General features: G+C 38.2%; 2 protein-coding genes and 1 long non-coding RNA gene across 4 annotated transcripts in view; 2 read left to right on the top strand and 1 right to left on the bottom strand.

Moving 5' to 3' along the window:
* LOC146497348 (leukotriene B4 receptor 1-like) overlaps window positions 1-9119 on the top strand; it is a 30357-nt gene extending 21238 nt beyond the window's left edge. Inside the window, exons 1-5 of one of the 2 annotated variants that reach the window (XM_085139331.1) lie at window positions 727-1044; window positions 3869-4466; window positions 5478-5678; window positions 5790-5833; window positions 7381-9119. In XM_085139331.1, the coding sequence (XP_084995457.1) occupies window positions 3888-4466; window positions 5478-5678; window positions 5790-5833; window positions 7381-7654 (1098 nt within the window). In that variant the 5' untranslated portion in view covers window positions 727-1044; window positions 3869-3887 and the 3' untranslated portion in view covers window positions 7655-9119. Of the gene's footprint in view, window positions 1-726; window positions 1045-3868; window positions 4467-5477; window positions 5679-5789; window positions 5834-7380 lie in introns of those variants that run through there. The other variant, XM_085139330.1, reaches the window with a different exon arrangement.
* Window positions 8936-11372, bottom strand: LOC146497350 (uncharacterized). The gene is made up of 3 exons (XR_014870485.1): window positions 11193-11372; window positions 9877-9902; window positions 8936-9041 (listed from the first exon to the last, which is right to left on the bottom strand). It is a non-coding gene; the product is annotated as an uncharacterized LOC146497350 (long non-coding RNA).
* Window positions 11373-13602: 2230 nt separating this feature from the next.
* On the top strand, window positions 13603-18514 carry sdr39u1 (short chain dehydrogenase/reductase family 39U, member 1). The gene is made up of 6 exons (XM_085139337.1): window positions 13603-13733; window positions 15090-15196; window positions 15494-15576; window positions 15702-15823; window positions 15936-16088; window positions 17783-18514. The coding sequence occupies exons 1-6, from the start codon at window positions 13718-13720 to the stop codon at window positions 18208-18210; spliced, it is 909 nt and encodes a 302-aa protein (XP_084995463.1). The 5' UTR covers window positions 13603-13717; the 3' UTR covers window positions 18211-18514.
* The last annotated feature ends 387 nt before the right edge of the window (window positions 18515-18901 follow it).

Below are 18901 nucleotides of genomic sequence, written 5' to 3' on the forward strand. Positions count from 1 at the left end.
GTGTATTGTATTCAACAGTCTAAAAATAAGATACCCATGTAATCCCTGCATGCTATTAAATGGTGTGAAGATTGAAAACTGCTTCTACTGATTCTGAAAACTTTCCATCGGGATCTTTATTAATCAGTCACCTCAATCATTAACTCACAACCACAAAGTTTCAACCTGGTTACAATAAAATATCTTTTAACAGTGGAGGGAAAGTTTATTTGTCATGGCTTTCATGAATGAAAGACTTTCTGTTTTCCTTGTTTTCACACATTTCCTCAATGGTTATGACATATGTGCGTTTGGTTCTTTCCTCAAGAGTGACTCTTTTTGCGAACTGATCTTCATCAGCACTGCCCTGGACACCCACATGCAGTGCATGCAGCCAAACAATTACATGAACCTGACATCTCTGCCTTAAACACTGATATATTGTCAGGAATTCTGCATGCCTTTTTAATTCATGAATTCATCTATCAGTACTTCTCTTTCTGAATCTTTTTTCTTCCTGATTTCCATCGGTAAAAATAATTCAAAATGTGTTTAGCTACTGGCTTCTGGATCTGACAGACAGGAAGAGATTACAGTGAATAACAGATCTGACTTTATTTAGCTCCCAGTTTAGAATTTGTTGTTGTTGTTCTCAATTGTTCTGTATTTTTAAGGCTGTTGAAATATTTTTTTCTTTTTGTTCTGTTTGGGTTTTTTTGTTTGGTTTTGTTTTATATTTTGAAAATTGGCATTTCTGTCAATGACAGAGACTCATATGAACAATTACATTTTGCTGATGTGTGTGTAATCTCTAAATGCATGTTTGTGCCTATGTGCCCAGCATACATGACACAGGAATGTTGTGCAAGACAGAAAAAGAAATAGCAGGACTTTTAAGGAAGGACATGCCTCTCAGCATCCCTCCCCTCACTGACAGCATGTTACAACCTGCGAGGCAGGAAAAGATTCAGTTTTTATTCAGCTTACAGGAACACCATCAAATTTTGGGAACAGTGGACATCTTAAGCTCATACACATCACGGAGAAATAACAAACCGTCAAAAGGTGAGTAATATAATATATACTAAATAGCCATTTTAGCATATTTTCTTTTGGACCTCTTTTTGATAACAAACAGCATCTTATTTTTGTTGCAATACTTACTGGTGATGTAAGCCTGGCAGTAAATGATTTTTTTGCTCTTGCACAAATCCAACAGGGGAAAATAAACAGTGTGTTTTAGTGGTACCAGAGAAAAGAAATTAAGACTTGATGTCTTGTTCTCATCATGTCATTGTATGTTGACCAGTTTGTGAACCTTTAGACTTCTGTCACTATCACTTATATTTATTTTGTCTTTGCGATCAGTGCACAGATGCGTCATACTTTTTACCACAAGGTGCAAAACTGACGCAGAGGATGACTGTCTGTGACTTCAGCATATCAGTTTTCAACATGAGACAAAGGAGGAAAAAAAAATCAACTTGAAACAAAGACTGTATACTTTTCTTTGACGCAGTGCAGCTAATGTTCAACAAGTTTGGGCTGAATCGTTGGCTTGGTTGCAAATATTTAAACGCCGTGTCAGGGTAGCACATGTCCTCAGTTATTGTGTATGACTGTCTTCTTATTATTATGGTTTGTTTGAATGTTGTTTGTTGAAAGAATCAAATCGTCCAAAAACTCTGTGTTCTGTCACTTCTTTTAAAAAAAATTAAAAAAAATAGTAAAAAACTATATCTAATTTGCTTAACAAAGAGAAAAAATAGGTTGTGGTGGTTTTAGGAAGTGTCTAAAATCTATCTGTACAGAGCTGATGGTTAAATGTTAAAAAATAAACACTACCAAAGTCAAACATTTTGGTTTTCATATTTGTAGAAATTTTTTAGATCTATTAAGTTAAATAGGATTTAGGCTTTGGCGGTGCAGAACGTGTTTTGGGTGGTCTCCCATGATTTCTGGATTAAGGTATTGAAGCTCTTTCTTGATAAGAAACATCTGTTCAACGTGGAGAGTCCGAAAATGCAGTTCAAAGGTGCTTATCTTAAAAAGATAAATGAATGAATGAATGATAATAAATAATACTGAAGTGGCAATACGCTAACCTGACAGAGTCATGCTGAACCACTGTAAACAGTTTCCATGAAGTTAGCATTTATCAAGGGCTACTTTAGTGTTTCGGACCTCATTAGTTTTGTTTATTTATTGATTTATAGAGTTAAATGTCAATCTCATTTATTTCACCTCTGTAATATTCTTGATATTTAAATTTATATATATATTAGAGATGACACGATACCACTTTTTTGTGTCCGATACCGATACCGATATCATAAATTTGGATATCTGCCGATACCGATATGAATCCGATGTAGTGTGTTTTTTAATCAATAAAACTGTTTTTTTAATATCTTGCTGCTTTTGTATAAGTTCATACTCAAGTTAAAAAACAACAACAACACTTAAGCTATTCTGTTATACCTGTATGTAAAAAAAAAACAAAACACACTGCACCCAAAATATTTCATAGATCAGCAACACTGATCAATCTAATAATGTTAAACCTACTCCATCCTCCCTATTCTGGTATTTTAAACAGTACTTAGCACAAATATTAAGCAACCTAACTAATAGGGTTGCAAACTCCCAGCAAAAGAAAATAGGGAACCACCCTCTTCCTCATGATGCTTAATCAATGTAATCAACTTTAATTTGATGCAGGGTGAAAAAAATTCACAGAAATAAATTATTTTTCGAGAATAATTAAATAGATTCAACATCTTTCTTCAACAGAATTGCAGAATTCACAGATGGTACTTTCCCAAGTCAGCAGATTTAGTACTTTTTTAAGGAAAAAGTACTACAGCTTACTGGGTATATTAGACTTAACAGTTATTATATACAGTAATGGACTTCTATACATTTTACATCAGATTAAAACTTTGTGTGTAAGACTCAGATAATTATTAAATAATTAAAAGCTAGATATTTTAAATGAGAATAAGAAAGAAAAGTATGTCTGTGTGCCCCCTTTTCCCTGTTCATGCCCTATCGGCCCCCCTGGCTAAACTTTGCTAGATCCGCCCCTGCACAGTTACCAGCCGTCAGCTACGTAGAAAAGGATCCTGGTCTAGAAAGTAATATTAAATAAATTCTAACAACAGGTTATCAAGCTTAATAGTGCTGCTGTTGTTCAGCCGCTGGTTTCCTCTTTCTGGTGCAAAGTGGGCCAAAAACAAAGAAGAGAGACGGACTCCCGACAGAAAAGCCGATCAGCTTATTATTAAGCAGTTTCACGATTGAAGTAGCAGCAGGAGAGAGAGAAAAGGCAGTTGCTCTATATATCGGTTGTTAAGCTTAACGCGGGAATGCTTTACAAACATTCAGAGATGAACTTACACACTTGCTTTACTTCTCTCTGAGATAACTTCCTCGGAGATGAAATGTTTGCTAGCAGGCTACAATTACGCACAGCCGCTCTATCACGTGACCACACTGCTTCGACGTGCTACGGTTATGAGCCGAGTTACGCCGTGTCGCAAGTTTTGTGAGGTGTTTTTTTGATATTTAATGGATCGGATTACATTTTTTTATTTCTCTCCGATATGCGATCCAGTAATTTAGGTCAGTATCAGACCGATACGTAATATCAAATCGGTCCATCTCTAATATATATATATATATATATATATATATATATATATATATATATATATATATATATATATATATATATATATATGTGTGTTAGAGCTATTTCTGATGTTTTGTAGACTTTTTAATACATTGTCATATTAAATTAGTTTAGTCTGTTACTGTCATTGTCTTGGAGCAGCTGTAAGCTACATAATTTCCTTTTGGTATTCTAATGTTTTTTCCCCATCTAAAGGATCAAAACTTCTTCTGCCATGAGCTACTCAAGTCTCTCACCTCTGACTGGACCAAACCCCACCCCTGACCCTGATGATGAAAATGCTGTGCAGAACAAATATTCCGCAGCCATTGGTGCCCTCATCCTCAGCTTGGTCTTCCTCCTGGGTGTCCCTGGAAATCTCTTCATTGTCTGGAGCATCCTGGCCCGCTGCCGACAACGCTCAGTCACCACTCTCCTCATCCTCAACTTGGCATGTGCTGATGGGTTCCTCATGGCTCTCACCATCTTTTTTATCATCTACCTGGCCATGCAGACGTGGGTCTTTGGTAACACCATGTGCAAAATCCTGTTCTACCTGTGCAACTCCAACATGTATGCGTCAATCTTTCTGATAACCCTGATGAGCGTGAACAGGCTGTTGGCCATAGTCTTTCCACACACACTGTATCACCTGATCACCAGGAAGGTTGTGAGGAGGGTGATCCTAGGCACATGGGTGCTAGTGATGGCCATTTCCATTCCCTCGTTGGTGTTTCGAGATGTGAAAGAAGAAACTGATAATATGAATCAAACAACATATGTGTGTGCACCCAATCACACACTGCGTAGACATGTAAGTACACTTGTGTTGGTTATCTGTCTGCCACTGATCTGATTAGATTCATAATCATATTTGTTTCCATCATCAAAATGCCTTCTAAAAACCTTCTGCCTGTGAGAGCCCGTAAAATAGTGAATGAGGTATTGAACATGATCACGCTTTGAGCAAAAGGGCCAGAATTCTTCATTCATGACTTAATTAATAAAAGAAAAAATGGTTCTTTAAAAGACTGGTTAAATGTTGTTGGGGAAATCTACGCAATGGAAAAAATGACTTACATTCTCAGATTAAAGGAGGATATTTTGGTTGTTTGTTTATTTCTCCTGAAATGTAGTATATCTCTGTGTTTAAACTGTAACTATTGATAAAAACTACCGTGTCAAAAAATACTCTTATAATACTCTACATTTTATTAGATATGATTTCATGAACAATTAGACAGCTAAAACATTTGCCTATTTTAACAGGAACACACTATCTGAAACTGAGAGGAAAGAAATATTGCAGATGTGTTTGTTACTGTGTTTAAGGCCTTGGAAGCTGCAGCTTAACTAGTGTTCAAAATGTAGTTAAAATAACTAAAATTACACCAGACTACACGTTTTTTAAGCCCTTGAGCCTACACACCGTAAATACTGATGCATGAGTAGTGGCACTGCACAAAAGTCTGAAAATCATTTTGCATTGATCCTTCATAAATGTAGTAATGCTCTTCTGTAAAACATTCCTTCTTTACAGGTAAAAGTCCTCCTTAAGTAAGGTGGCAAAAATATTAGAATCAAAATATTCTAAAACTACATAAAGTAAAATGATTTATTTTTCAGAATGGCCCTTTTTAGATCAAAGACCATAACAACATTATTTGGTTTTAGGTCTTCAGATGTTTCATTTTGTCCTCTCATTTGACAAAAAAGAACCAGAAAAGTTGATCAGTTTAAACAGTTTCATAATTTTGGCTCTATTTCTTTGTTTTTCATTTAATATCTAAGGAAACAGCTTTTCTTTATATCCTCTCATGTGCAGGTGAGGTTTGAGTACGCCTTTCAGACAGTGGCAGGATTCATTATTCCTTATGCAATCATTATAACCAGCTACGTTCTCATCCTGAAACGCCTGAGGGAGACCAGGTTTCAACGAAATTTCCGCAGCGAGAAACTTATCCTGGCTATCGTCATAATGTTTGGCCTGTTCTGGTTGCCGTACCACGTCATCAACATAGTACAGGTGTGCGAGGGCGTGTTCTTGACAAATATTCGCATCAAATCTGCTCAAAATTTCTGTTAAGAGAGCTGAGCTTTTGAGTGAATACTGAGTGTGTTTTGTTTTCTACCAAAGGTGGCAGCTGCTTGGTACCCAAAGAACTCATCCATAAGAGAAAGGTGAGTAACTAAGGTTTTCTGTAGAGGCTCTTTCTCCACTCTGTTACATATTCTTTACTTGGTTGTACATGTGTGTGCTTCTTTGTGGCATCAATATATGGTTAGTGTGTGGTGACAGTGTGTGTCCGTTTACCTTTATGGTGGGAAGCCTGTCTCGGTAGCTTCCCAGGATTCTGTTGCCCTGATCCCCACAACAGAAGAATAAAGTTGTAGCTGCTGTGTCTCTAGCGGCTAGCTGTGGCTAATGTGTTAGCCAGTGAGTGAGACCCTCGGGTCACATCCCTAGCTCAGGACTGATGAGGAAAGCGGATATCTCACAGGCAATGGCAGAGTGTCCAGGCCCTTGGCCGGGATCCACTCCCTCATCAGCTTTGGGATCAGTCTACAGCGGGCTAGGCCACCACCCCCTCCCCTGTCTGAGAATAACTTGGGGCGCCTACAGCTCTGTGGACCCTTGGGTCAACCTTCCTACTGGCCCTTCCCTGCCCTCGCACCAGGCAGCAGCCAGTGGAGGGCAGTTATCAGTCGTCTGTCCTTTGAAGCTGTGCCTGTACTGGGGACAGTCCACAGCTACCTCCACAGGTACGCAGTTGGGCCAACATTAAGTATTGTTGTAATAGGCACGGCTTCCAGGGCTCTGGGGACCCTGTTGCCTGCTTTCTTGAGGCTATCGCCTTAGTGTCGCAGTCAGCTCATATATATATATATATATATATATATATATATATATATATATATATATATATATATATATACACACACACACATATATATACATATACATATACATATATATATATATATATATATATATATATATATATATATATATGTGTGTGTGTGTGTGTGTGTAATATTAGTTCACTATAGTCATTTTATGCATTGTGTGCATCTGCTGAAACCAAAAGCTTTTTTGGGTTTCTTAAAAAAGTAAGTACAAACTTTGAATGTTTAAATGCAAAAAGTGCAGTGACATACATGACATTTTAACTTTTAACATTCAGTCAACTTATTTTAACCATTTTGTAATATACTAGGTTATAAAAGTAATACAAAGTTGAGACGCTGTGCAAAATGTAAAAAAAATGCACTGATGTGGAAATCTTATGAACCAATATTTTATTCACAATATAGTATATAAAAACATCAGATTTTTCAAACGAGACACTCTTCTATTTCATGAAAAATATTAGATTGAATTTGATGGCAGTAACATGTTTCAAAGCTGGGATAGTTTTCGCAAGAGATTAGAAAAGTAGGTGAAACTAAAAAGAATTAGCTAGAGGAACAGGTCACTAAGAAGAGCATCTTAGAGAGGTATAGTTTTTCACAAGTAAAGATGGGTAAATGGTCACCAATCTGCAAAAACTACATCTAAAATATGTGCAGCCATTTCAGAGTAATGTTCCTCAATGTGAAGTTGTAAAGACATTGACCATCCTACCATCTCAAGTACATATTATGAAATTATTCTGAATGTGGAGAAATCTATGTGCAATGAACACAGCTGAAAAAAAAAAAAGACTTTTCAAACTTTTCCCCTGCAGATTAGATGCCATCTCTCAGTCCAGCCGTGCAGTGACGTCAGCTTTGGCCTTCATCAGCAGCTGTGCTAACCCAGTCCTCTACACCTTTGCAGGGAAATCCTACATCAAGAAAAATGGTTTTGCCTTCATGGCTAAGCTGTTTGAGGGAACATTATCAGATCAAACAGGAACCAAAAGCACCCGACTCACAACTTATGACAATGTCAGAGAGAGTAATGTTGATTGTCAAAATCCTACAGTGGCTTCTACTCCAGAGAACGGGAATCTTGAATGAACTTCATACACTAACAGACTGTATATATAAATGAAAGCACTTAAAATTGTGTAAAGCTTTAAGTGGACTTATAGATTTTATAGCACAGCATTTTTTTATTTAAAATCTGATTTATTCCTTAATGTAAAGATGGATATTGTAAAATAAAAATTGTGTGAATGAAAACTGATGCTTGCTACTTAAGTACACTTTAAGAAAACTGCATATTCAATATCAAGACATTTTTAATGCAGTTTACTTTGAGAGAAAAAAAAAACATTTAAAATCTTCTGTAATTAAGTTTCATGAGCTTCTGTCAGATTTGTTACATAGAAGCTCAAGTCAAAGGACTTGTGTTTAACCTGCTGTGTCCAACATTTCTACATAATCTGTTGCATTTATTTTGTCCTTGTTAAAGCCAGAATGACTGAGCCAAGAAAAGGCACCACCAACTTAAATTGTTACAAATGTAGAAGACTATCTCTAAATTAAAGCAAATTGGCTACAGCTGCAGAAAATCCATACCAGGTGCCATTCCCAATGCTACAATTTCCTCACCAAAAATGGTCAAAGTCAGTTTTGTGCAAAAGTGGATTCTCCAGGCTTGCATCGATGCTGGTGATCAATGTTTTAGCGCTGTTAAACACAAGTACACTTGCATACTATTGTTGCTGCCAAGTCACAAGGCTCAGATCATCTCAAACCGTTTTCCTCAACTTGAAAACGAGCTCAATGTGCTCAAATAGCCTCCAGTCACCAGTCTAATACAGCACCTTTGGTATGTGGAATGAAGGTTGTAGCAGCTGCCAAACCCAAAGCAACTGATTCCATCATATCCAAATTGACCAAAATCTGAGTAGTCTTTTCAGCATCTTGTCTCTGCTGTAGTAGCAGGCTGTAGCCAATGACAGAGCCCAGTGAGTGTATACTTAGGTCAAGACCTGTTTTACTGATGCTTTTCAGTAACACCTTTTCCCAGATTAGGCAACAGGAATTTAGTCATTTTCCCAACTTACTTTAAAACATGTTTTGACTGGTCCATTTAGACATGCTGCTACAGTCTAATTTTAATATTCATTTACCCCTTTTGCCCCAACTTCAAATGTACAGCACATTAACCATAATTAAAAAGTCATTTGCACAGTCCAAGCCCAACACATCCTGCAAAAACAAGTCAAATTACACATTTTAAATAAAAACCTGCAAAAGTTTGATTTACAAAAAAGATGCTTTATTGAACACACAGATGTACCTACTACAAATTGTTATTACTGAAATACAGATCAAGAGAATTGTATTTGTCAGTGAACAAAGATTTAATTAAAAGAAATTACATTTAATACTTTAAAAATCAGAACATTTCCACCTGAGCAAACCCAGCAGCCAGAGCTCATAAAGGATCCATCACCTGTCAAACAAAGAAAATAATATTAATAGAGCCTCACAGGCATTAATTCAGCATTACAATCACTTTAGAGGGTAAAAAGGGGTGCTGTTGAACTATGTTGTACATGCACAGACTAAGTAACACTTTAATGTTAACCTAAGATTTAAAGTCATCAACTTAATGGCTTTGCTGACTTCATGCGTCACTGACTAGCCAATCAGTGACACGCAGTCTGACGTCACATCTACGGACACATTTCCACATTTCTGCCTCGATTGCTTGGTACCCCGGTTGAGTTAGTACTAAAAATAAAAAGTACCAGGTACTATCACCTAATGGAAAACCCTAAAAAGTGTCCTGACCCGAATAGGGACTAATGAAAACAGGCTATTAGATAATACGGTTCTTTTGTGATGCAAGCTTATTGGCCATTCAATGTCAGATTAAGGGCTGGATTTTGATACCCAGAGTGGATTGCATTAACCATTTAATTTCAAAAGGTCAAAGAAGAAATTATCCAGCAGAATTTCACCCTAGTTAAATTTTGACTATAGACCACCTGACTTCAGCATCTTAAATTTCTTAATTTTATCTTAATTGCATCTCCTTTTCTGTCTTCATTTATTTATTTATTTGTACCATTTGTATTTTATCTGTTCCATTTCTATTGTATATCTTAACCAGCATCTGAGGGTGGACAGCAAAGAAACAATTTCATTGCACAGAGAAATGCCTTTCTTTGGACACATGACATTAAACACCTTGGATCTTGAATCTAAAGCTTGGAATTTCCACACTTTTAAACCAACAGATACTGTGATGCAATTTCAGCGAACAAAAACTGAAGAAACCTTACCTTGGACACACCCAGGTTCTGAAATCCTGAAAGAGAAAAGGAACATAAGATTATCTTAACCGTGCACTTGCACACCAGAGTGCCTGACCTGCGCCCTTACTGTCAAACCCATCAGTGCAGTGAAAGATAATCATGAGGTTTCAGGTGAAACACGGACTCACATGCAACTCATCATCAAGGTTTGACTAAAAGCTGGCAAGTCTGCATCTGCAGCAGGTATAGGATGAGAACTGAAATGGCACAACTGAATTATGGGCCTAGTGTGATAAAGCTAAGAGTAAATAGTGGCGATAATAGATAGTAGTGGCGACACATCACAGGCATATAACATTTTCTTCTGTTTGCTTTTTGATGTTGGAAACTGATCTGACATTTTTTCCTCATTCTTAGCTATCTGAGTGAGAGTGAATGGAGGAAAAAAAATCACATGAAATGCTTCATTGTATGCTGATTTCTTCATAATCCAGGCCAAAACTAGCTTGTCAATGAACAAAGTGCAAGTTTTCTGTGTTGAAGCTAGTCTATATGTTGTAAAATATATTTTATTATATAAAAATAATTTCTTATTTTTATATAATGCACAGTTTAGTTGATGCATTTTAAAATGTGTGAATATTACAGCAATGTTTAGAACTTACAGAACCTATTTAGCTCATTTAGGAATTTACACTCTCAGATAGGACAAGACAGGAAACCATTTGTTTTACAAGCATAAACAAAGGGAACACACCGACTCCTCAAGTTCTTAATAAAACGGATTATACCCTTTGTAGACAAGGCCTTAGTGCTTTACCTTTATATTAGTTTTAACTTTGTTACTTATGAAGTTCATAGTGGACGTTAGTCGACCCAACATAGTAGCACGGAGTATCAGATGCACGAGCATTGTCTTGTTTGACGCAACTAAAATTCACTTAGCAAGCCAGCTTCATTTAGATAGTTTTGTAGGTGATGTTTGAAGTACACACCAACCCTGACCCACAGGTCTTACTCTTATGGGAGTCATTAACCTCAAACACATCAACCTAAACTGTTATAACATTACAGAACACAACCCCAGCACCTTAAAGTTCACTGGGCTCCCAATCAAAGCCTAAATTGCATCATTCCCTCGTATGCATCGTTTAATATTCAGCTGCATTTTCCTCATCAGCGGAAACCACGAGGTGCATTTGGCGCTACTGAAGCTGCGAGCTAACAATGTGCGGCAATAACGGCAAGAAACGCGCAAACGCATAAATATAAACACGACACTGCGACAATAACGAAGTGAATCATCACTAAATGTGAACATTTAGAGTAAAACAAGGTTTCACCTCTTCAGTTCTCGTCTCTCCAGCACCTCACGTCCGACCTGCAAGACCGCAACAAGGAAGAGAGGCCGTTAATGAGCCTGAGCCGCAATTTATCTCTTTATCAAACCACGTGTCCCCTGCTCTCTGCCGTCAAGCAAGCAGCTTCCGGGTTTGCCTGTGCAATACAAAAGCAATACAATAAAAAACATCGTTTAACAGTATACTTTCAAGACATCTTCTCATCCTGCATATTATTACTGAAACTACTACCGAAATGTAAACATAATGACATAAAGTAGCAGCATAGAGGCACAGCCTGAATATACAAGTAAGGAAAATAAATACAGTGGCATATAGTACATTTTCCACATGACTTTATCAATCTCTCACGTCATTTGGAGGAATTTAGGCCCACGCGTCCTTACGGTGTTGCTTCAGCTAATTGACGTTAGCAGGCAAACTTTTATGTACAGCTCTCTGAAGATGAATATTTTAATAAGGTTGCAGCCTGGACTTTGACTGAGCCAATGTAACATCTTTTTTTAGCCATTCTGTTGTAGATTTGCTGCCAAGTTTTAGCTATGGGACCGATTACTTCTTATTTGACCCTAGAATAATTTTGATTAGCACAGTGAATGCAAGGTGCACAGGTCCTGTGGCCGCAAAACAGTCCTCAAATTGTTACCCCCCTCTACCAACACGATGTTTGTGTTGATATGCTGTGTTTGGTTTTTTGGCAAACAAACCAAAAATTATTGGTCATAATGCGACCATCTCAACTTTGGTTTCATCTTTCCAAACCACATTGTTACAGAGGTCTAGTGGTTTGTAGCAGCTTAGCAAATCTAAACCATGCTGCTTAGGTTCCAGGGAACCCATCCACATAAGCCCAGAAGGGAATTTGTAAGGACACCCTCTCCAGGGAAGATTGTGGTAATGCATTAACACACACACACACACACACACACACACACACACACACACACACACACACACTTGACTGTATAGCTAACATAATTAACAACATTAAATTATTATTGTTGTTACTGTTGTTAAGATTTTTGTTTAGCTTTTGTTGATGTTGGACTGTGGCCCATGGCGCTATTGTAATATTTACGTTTTGTATTACCCTTTAATTAGCAGAAAATGATACCATAAATGGCATTTTTATTTCACTCATATTCCTGTGCATCTGTGCTAATCCTGCAATGATAAATGTCTGTTACAAGATATTCGCTTTAAACTTATTTATTTGTTTTAACTATGACCTGCTACATTAATAATTTATTGCCTAATATTACCTAATTTCTTACCTAATCAAGGGTAAACATTTCTTATTCGGATTCGGATGCTGTAGTTACGTCAGAGGCGGTGTGAGTTAAACTTTTAGTACTTAAAGCTAAAAAAGTTTGGGGTTATATCTCATATTATTCCTTTAAATTTGAAAAGGAACGACATCACATCACTAAAACCAGCAGGTGTCAGCTGTTACTAAAGACTTCGGCCAAGCCAACTGTGAACTACAAAATGACGTGTTTGCATGGCTAAAGTACGGAACGCCGATTGGTCCAAACTCGCTGAAATTACAGTTTGATAACAGAGCAGCTGGAGAAGGAGAGGAGGGAGGTGGAGATGGGGGAGATGGGGGTGATGCCTCTAGGACTGAGAAGAACACAACTTGTACTTAATTATTGGCCAAATCTTCAAGGCCATGGACAGGATCACCCACCACAAGCAGTTCTCAACCCTTGCTGGGAGAAAGAAAGGCAGAAATCAAAGAGCTTTGGGTGGATTGTGGGTGGAAAAGCAAGTGAATTTAAACTGGATCAGTTGGACGTTTTTCAAAGAGCTTCATTACCAGCAATATCTCCCTGGATACTTCCTGAAGCCATAGTTGATTTCACTCTACTGGATAACAAGACTAAGGATGGGGCGTTTATTTTAAACTCCTATACTGTGCAGGCTTACATTGACCAGTTTTATGGTTATGTTCAATTATATACGGATGTATCTAAGGATTCAGCCAGTCAAGTTGGTGTAGCAGTTGTGGTCCCAGAGTTCATGGTTAAAATAGAAAAAAGGATCACTGATAGACTGTCAGTATTCACTGGAGAACTGCTTGCAATTCTGTTGGCGGTTCAGTGGGTGGATATGAGGCCATTAAAAGCTATTGTTTGTTCAGACTCAAGAGCATCATTGCTTAGTTTACAGGGTAGTCACTCAGATGCGAGAGCAGATATTCTAGCAGAAATTCAGCAAACACTGTTCAGGATAAACATGATGGGTCTTACAGTTGTGTTTCTATGGATTCCAGCCCATTATGGAATAATGGGGAATGAAATGGCAGACAGAGCGTTTTTTTTTTTTTTTTTATTTTGGGGGGGGGCTCATTCCAGTCCACACTCCATACTAGTGGTGGCGGTAATGCACCAATCTGTTGTTTGCCAACCGCCAATAACATTTAAGAAGAAGAAGACGGAGAGGAGGGACTCGAGTACGGTGGCGTTTAGAGATATAACTCAAAGTTAAAGGGCAAGCTTCTGGCCATGAGAATTTTAATAGGTATGTACATTTTTTAAAAAGTTACACGTTTTTTAAAGTTGCTCGGAAAGGTCAGAGTGACATTACGCTTTCAGATAGCTTACAGCTAATGTTTACGTTGCAGCCTTGAAGTGCCTTATATCCATTAGTGAGTTTGTACTTGTGCATTATGTTGGGCTGTAGCACTAATGCGAACAGAGCCTGGGAGCTTTGAGAAAGCGTGCTAAAACTGTGTGCTTATGGTGTGTTTATTAGTTGAGTTTGCTCAGGTAATGCACAAAGCAATGTTTTGTAAGCATGTACAATACGCATGCGCACCACGCATGCCTGACTCGCCTAATTTTGAGGGTTTTTTTTAATAATTTCGAAGCGTTTCTATGTATTTATTTAGTTGTTTAGTTAGTTATTTTCACCCTTATTTACATCTGTAAAAATCGGCTAAATAATAGAAATATTTCTCTTTAAGTTAACTGCAAAAACGAGAATAAAGTTGACCCAAAGCCACCTTAACGTCATGAGCAAAAAGGGTTTTTTGAAAGTTGCGACTTTCCTTTGTTAAAGCAGTTAAAACTGAGTGTAATTTTAAATTGAACGTAAAACGTTAAAAAAAATTTAAAGCACGATATGATAAAATAAATCCGATTTTAAAGATTAATTAAGAAAAAGAAATACCAAAAAAATTACACGAGTGTAATTTTAAAAGAAGACGCACTCAGAGAATGCAAACCTCCAACAAAGCAGCTCACTATCTGGAATATTAATTTTCTTTTAAGAAAATAGTATTGTATTTTATATATATTCATGCAATTTTCTTCTTTTAAAATGTACTTTAAGGAGTTTGTAGTGTAGGAAAGTGAATAAATTTTGGGGTCAATTAGAAAGAAAGGTAGATGTGAAATGTAAAAATGAGGTCATAGGTAAAATGTGATATAATATTTGGATACAAATTATGTGTGACATTTACAATCCCCATTTACCTGTATCATTTCCTAAATGTTCCCAATACAAACAAAGACAGTAGCATTTTAAGCTGTTTTAAAGATACATTTTATCAAAGTTTGACCTTATTTAACCTTGAAGAAATCGTCAGCGCTAACTTGATATTTAAAATGCTCATACATTATTCCTTATGTAGCTGCATGTTGTCAATACAAACAGCAGTTAGAAACCTAGTTTCAAAAAATCCCATATAGCGTTGCATTAGTCTCACCTGACGTAGAGGACAGAGGTCAGCTGTGACAGGCTATTTTAAATCTTTATACAGTACTTTCTTTACACACTTGTAAGAATCACAGTTTCTAAGTTGGAGGAAGTGTGCGGCTTTTGTTTTTCAGTTTGTTCTTTCGATGATTTCTCTGTCTGTTGTGTTTCTTGTAGGAGGGGGATCTGGCTTCGTTGGCCGTGAGCTTACCCGCCTACTTAGGGACAAAGGTCATGAGGTGACACTGATATCCCGCCAGCCTGGTCCAGGGAAGATAACATGGGTATGACCTAAAGTTAATACAAAGTAAAAGGGCAAACCTAAAGCTCATTTTAGGACCTGTTGATTCATCACTGTTAACGAAACATCATATTGGAGCTGATGCCTGATGGTTTGAAGGACTGAGATTAGAGAGGGAGAAGAAATTTATTAATCCATCGTGTTGGTTCCTCCGGGAAATTCAGTATGTACAAACTGTACAGACAGAGATGTACAAACTGATAAATGTGGAAGGGGGATAGTTTACAGATCCAGTGACATTTCTAAACATCTTTATGTTTCTTCCTCTCTGCTCCTGCAGGGTGAGCTGGAGTCTCAGGGTCTCCCACCTTGTGAGGGTGCCGTCAACTTGGCTGGAGAGAATCTCATAAATCCACTGCGATGGTGAGATATAAATAATCAAAGAGTCCATCCTAATATCTGCAGCATTTTAATGCATTTACAGGGATTGCCACTGTCCCGTCCCCCCCCCCCCCCCCCCCCCCCCCCCCCCGGGTTCTGTTTTGAAGGTGGAATGAAAGCTACAAAAAAGACTTGTTCTCCAGTCGTGTTGACACAACTAAAGCTCTTTCTCAAGCCATTGCTGCTTCCTCCAGTCCACCTCACTCTTGGGTGCTGGTGTCAGGTGTAGGTAAGCATTTAATAAGTGAGATTCTACTCAGCACAGCAGATCAGATGAACTCATTGATAATATAGATAGTAATTCTATTATTGCTTTTTCATTGTTTGTTTTCATGACACAGCTTGTTATAAACCCAGTCTAACAGCTCAATACACAGAAGACAGTGAATGGACTCCGTTTGACCTTCTCTCAAGACTTGTCAAAGAGTGGGAAGCAGCAGCACTACTTCCTGAAAATGTGGCAAAAACCACCAAACAAGTCATCATCCGGCCTGGTTTGTATACGGCACGTGCTTATGTTTATTGTCCATCCTGAATCTGTCTAAATCAGGGGTGGGCAACTCCAGGCCTCGAGGGCCGGTGTCCCTGCAGGTTTTAGATGTGTCCTCGAACCAACACAGCTGATTTAAATGGCTAAATTAGCTCCTCAACATGTCCTGAAGTTCTCCAGAGGCCTGGTAACGAACTAATCATGTGATTCAGATGTGTTGACCCAAGGTAAGATCTAAAACCTGCAGGACACTGGCCCTCGAGGCCTGGAATTGCCCACCCCTGGTCTAAATGGATCAGATGAAGGGCCACATCCATCTTTCTGGTCCTATGTAAGGTCTTTGCTGGATCTTTTTCCTATTTCTTAAGAACATGGCTTTCAGATACTGTTTGTCTGCTGTAGATGGTTTCATTAGGCCTGCCACTTCTTCTTTTGTCCTCACGTCTAGTTTCTTCATTATTTGTAAGTGTAACCTGTAGTTACACTGCAGGTGTTAATGCTCAATTGCAATTTTTTTGATCAAATCCGATTATTTATTTATTTTATTTATTTATTTGTTTTGTCTGGTTGTTCACACTACAAATAAAATGTGACAGCAAATGCGCTCTAGTGTGAACGGTTCATGGCCCTCAAAGAGGTCGACATGCACAAAAGAAGACGTCACACACAACGCGCTCTGTTTGCGGAAGTAAAAATGGCAGCTGCAGAGCTAGTAGGTGTTGTTGCAGCAGTCTGTCAATTTCTGCACAGTTGTAACCGACAGAATTTTGACAAATTAATTAGAGAAAGAAGGAAACTGAGAAAAAAAGCCTGTGCTTTAACAATGGCCGCCATGCTTTCTCGTTTGTCTTCTCTAGTGCTGATAATTGGCGTCCGTCTTGTGTCAGTGATGTAAAAGACGGATTAAATGCGACATGACCATTCAAACAGCAGTTGCTTTCTAAAACATCAGATATGTATCGGATTCAGTACCACATACGAAAGTGACCTAGGTCGGATTTGAAAATATCGGGTTTGTGCCGTTCAAGCTGTCATACCATGATCGGATATGAGTCGGATAGGGTCAGAAAAAGTCGGATTTGATGCGCTTTCGCCTGCAGTGTGAACATAGCCTAAGTGTTCTGCTCATAGTTATTTTGGAATCACCAAAAATAAAATTTTTATGCCTGTCAAAATATGTTAACTTTGGCATTTTTCAGAGATTGACTAAATTGACTTAAAGCAATGTGGAAAAAATGTTGTTTTTATGACTGGCTGCTAATAACCAAGTGCCTAAGGATACATTTCACAAACAGTGGTTCATTTCTTGAATTGGGTGCCTTTTTCATGCTTGAATGATTCACAGGTCAGTGTTAACTGGTTTAACAAACTAAAGAAAGAAAGAAATTGGGGCAAAAAGTTCTATTTTTGCATTTTGTACATGCATACACAACATGTGAAGATTTAAGTATCTTATCTCTGTATTACTTTTTTTTTTTTTTTTTTTTTAAATCTTTTTCAGTTTTTCTAGCATGAATTAAAATTTTATCTCATGGGCAATTTCACGGCAGATAATCTGACTAGATTGACTGAATGGACAGCATAAGCTAGAACTAATGGTTTCTCAGTTATAAAGAGTGTCCCAGTAAATCATCATTAAACAAGTTAAATGGCTGCAGTGAAAAACATGTGCTTTCTTATTTTCCATGCATTCCCCAGGGGCAGTGCTGGGTCGTGATGGTGGGGCCATGAAGCAGATGCTGCTGCCGTTCTGGCTCGGCCTCGGGGGTACCCTGGGATCTGGAAGACAACCATTTCCCTGGATCCACGTTTCAGACCTGGCAGGAATCATTGTCCGCGCACTGGAGCCCCCTGCTGACACTCCACCCTCCTCATCACCACAAGTGTTCAACGGAGTCGCGCCGGCTCTCAACACAAACTATGAATTCACTAAAGAATTGGGTCGGGTTTTGAGGCGGCCCACCATCCTTCCTGTACCTGGCTTTGTCATGAACGCCCTGCTGGGTTCGGAGAGGGCCGTGATCCTTACTCAAGGCCAGAAAGTCATACCTAAGAGGACTTTGGAGTCTGGATTTCAGTACAACTACCCTGACTTGACCTCAGCTTTGAAGGAGATTGTTAATTAACAAGAGAGTACGGCTGTTCATTTTTACTGTAATACAAGAATAAACAAATATGAGCCTAAACGAGTCAATGAATCCCAGGATCATGACTCAGTAAAAGACTGTTGTAAATTGTTTGAAAAACTGTGTTTTAAATCAAATGTCATGCTTTGCTTTAAAGTGTTTGCACTTGCATTTGGGACAATAACAAGCGGCTCTAAAGCCTGGTGTGACGGCATCTTTGCTTACATTTAGAAAGCACTGGGACGTGATTGTTGATACTGAAGTGTTTCTGTAAAATAAATCTGACAGAGTTGAGTCTTGATGACAGATGTGTCTAAACTTTCTCCTTTAGCAGCTTTTGCTCCTTTTGTTCAAACTCATGAACAGAGCAACTAGTGACTGCGTTTATTGTTATTAACTCCTAATTAATGCAAAAAATATATATATTGTCAGTGACACAGGGGTTAGTAATATTAATAAAACAAGCCCATTATCATCAATGGAGCTCCAGTGGAGAGGGTGCAGTCCTTCAAGTATCTTGGTGTCCACATCTCCTCAGACCTAACATGGTCCGCCCACATTCAGGTCCAGACCAAAAAGGCTAGGCAACGCCTGTACCACCTACGACAACTGAGGAAGTTCAGGGTCTCTCCAAAGATCCTCAGGATTTTCTATACAGGCTCACACAGAACATCACATCGTGGTTTGGGAA

This window comes from Neolamprologus multifasciatus, chromosome 18, assembly GCF_963576455.1.
Source record: "Neolamprologus multifasciatus chromosome 18, fNeoMul1.2, whole genome shotgun sequence".
NCBI lineage: Eukaryota > Metazoa > Chordata > Actinopteri > Cichliformes > Cichlidae > Neolamprologus > Neolamprologus multifasciatus.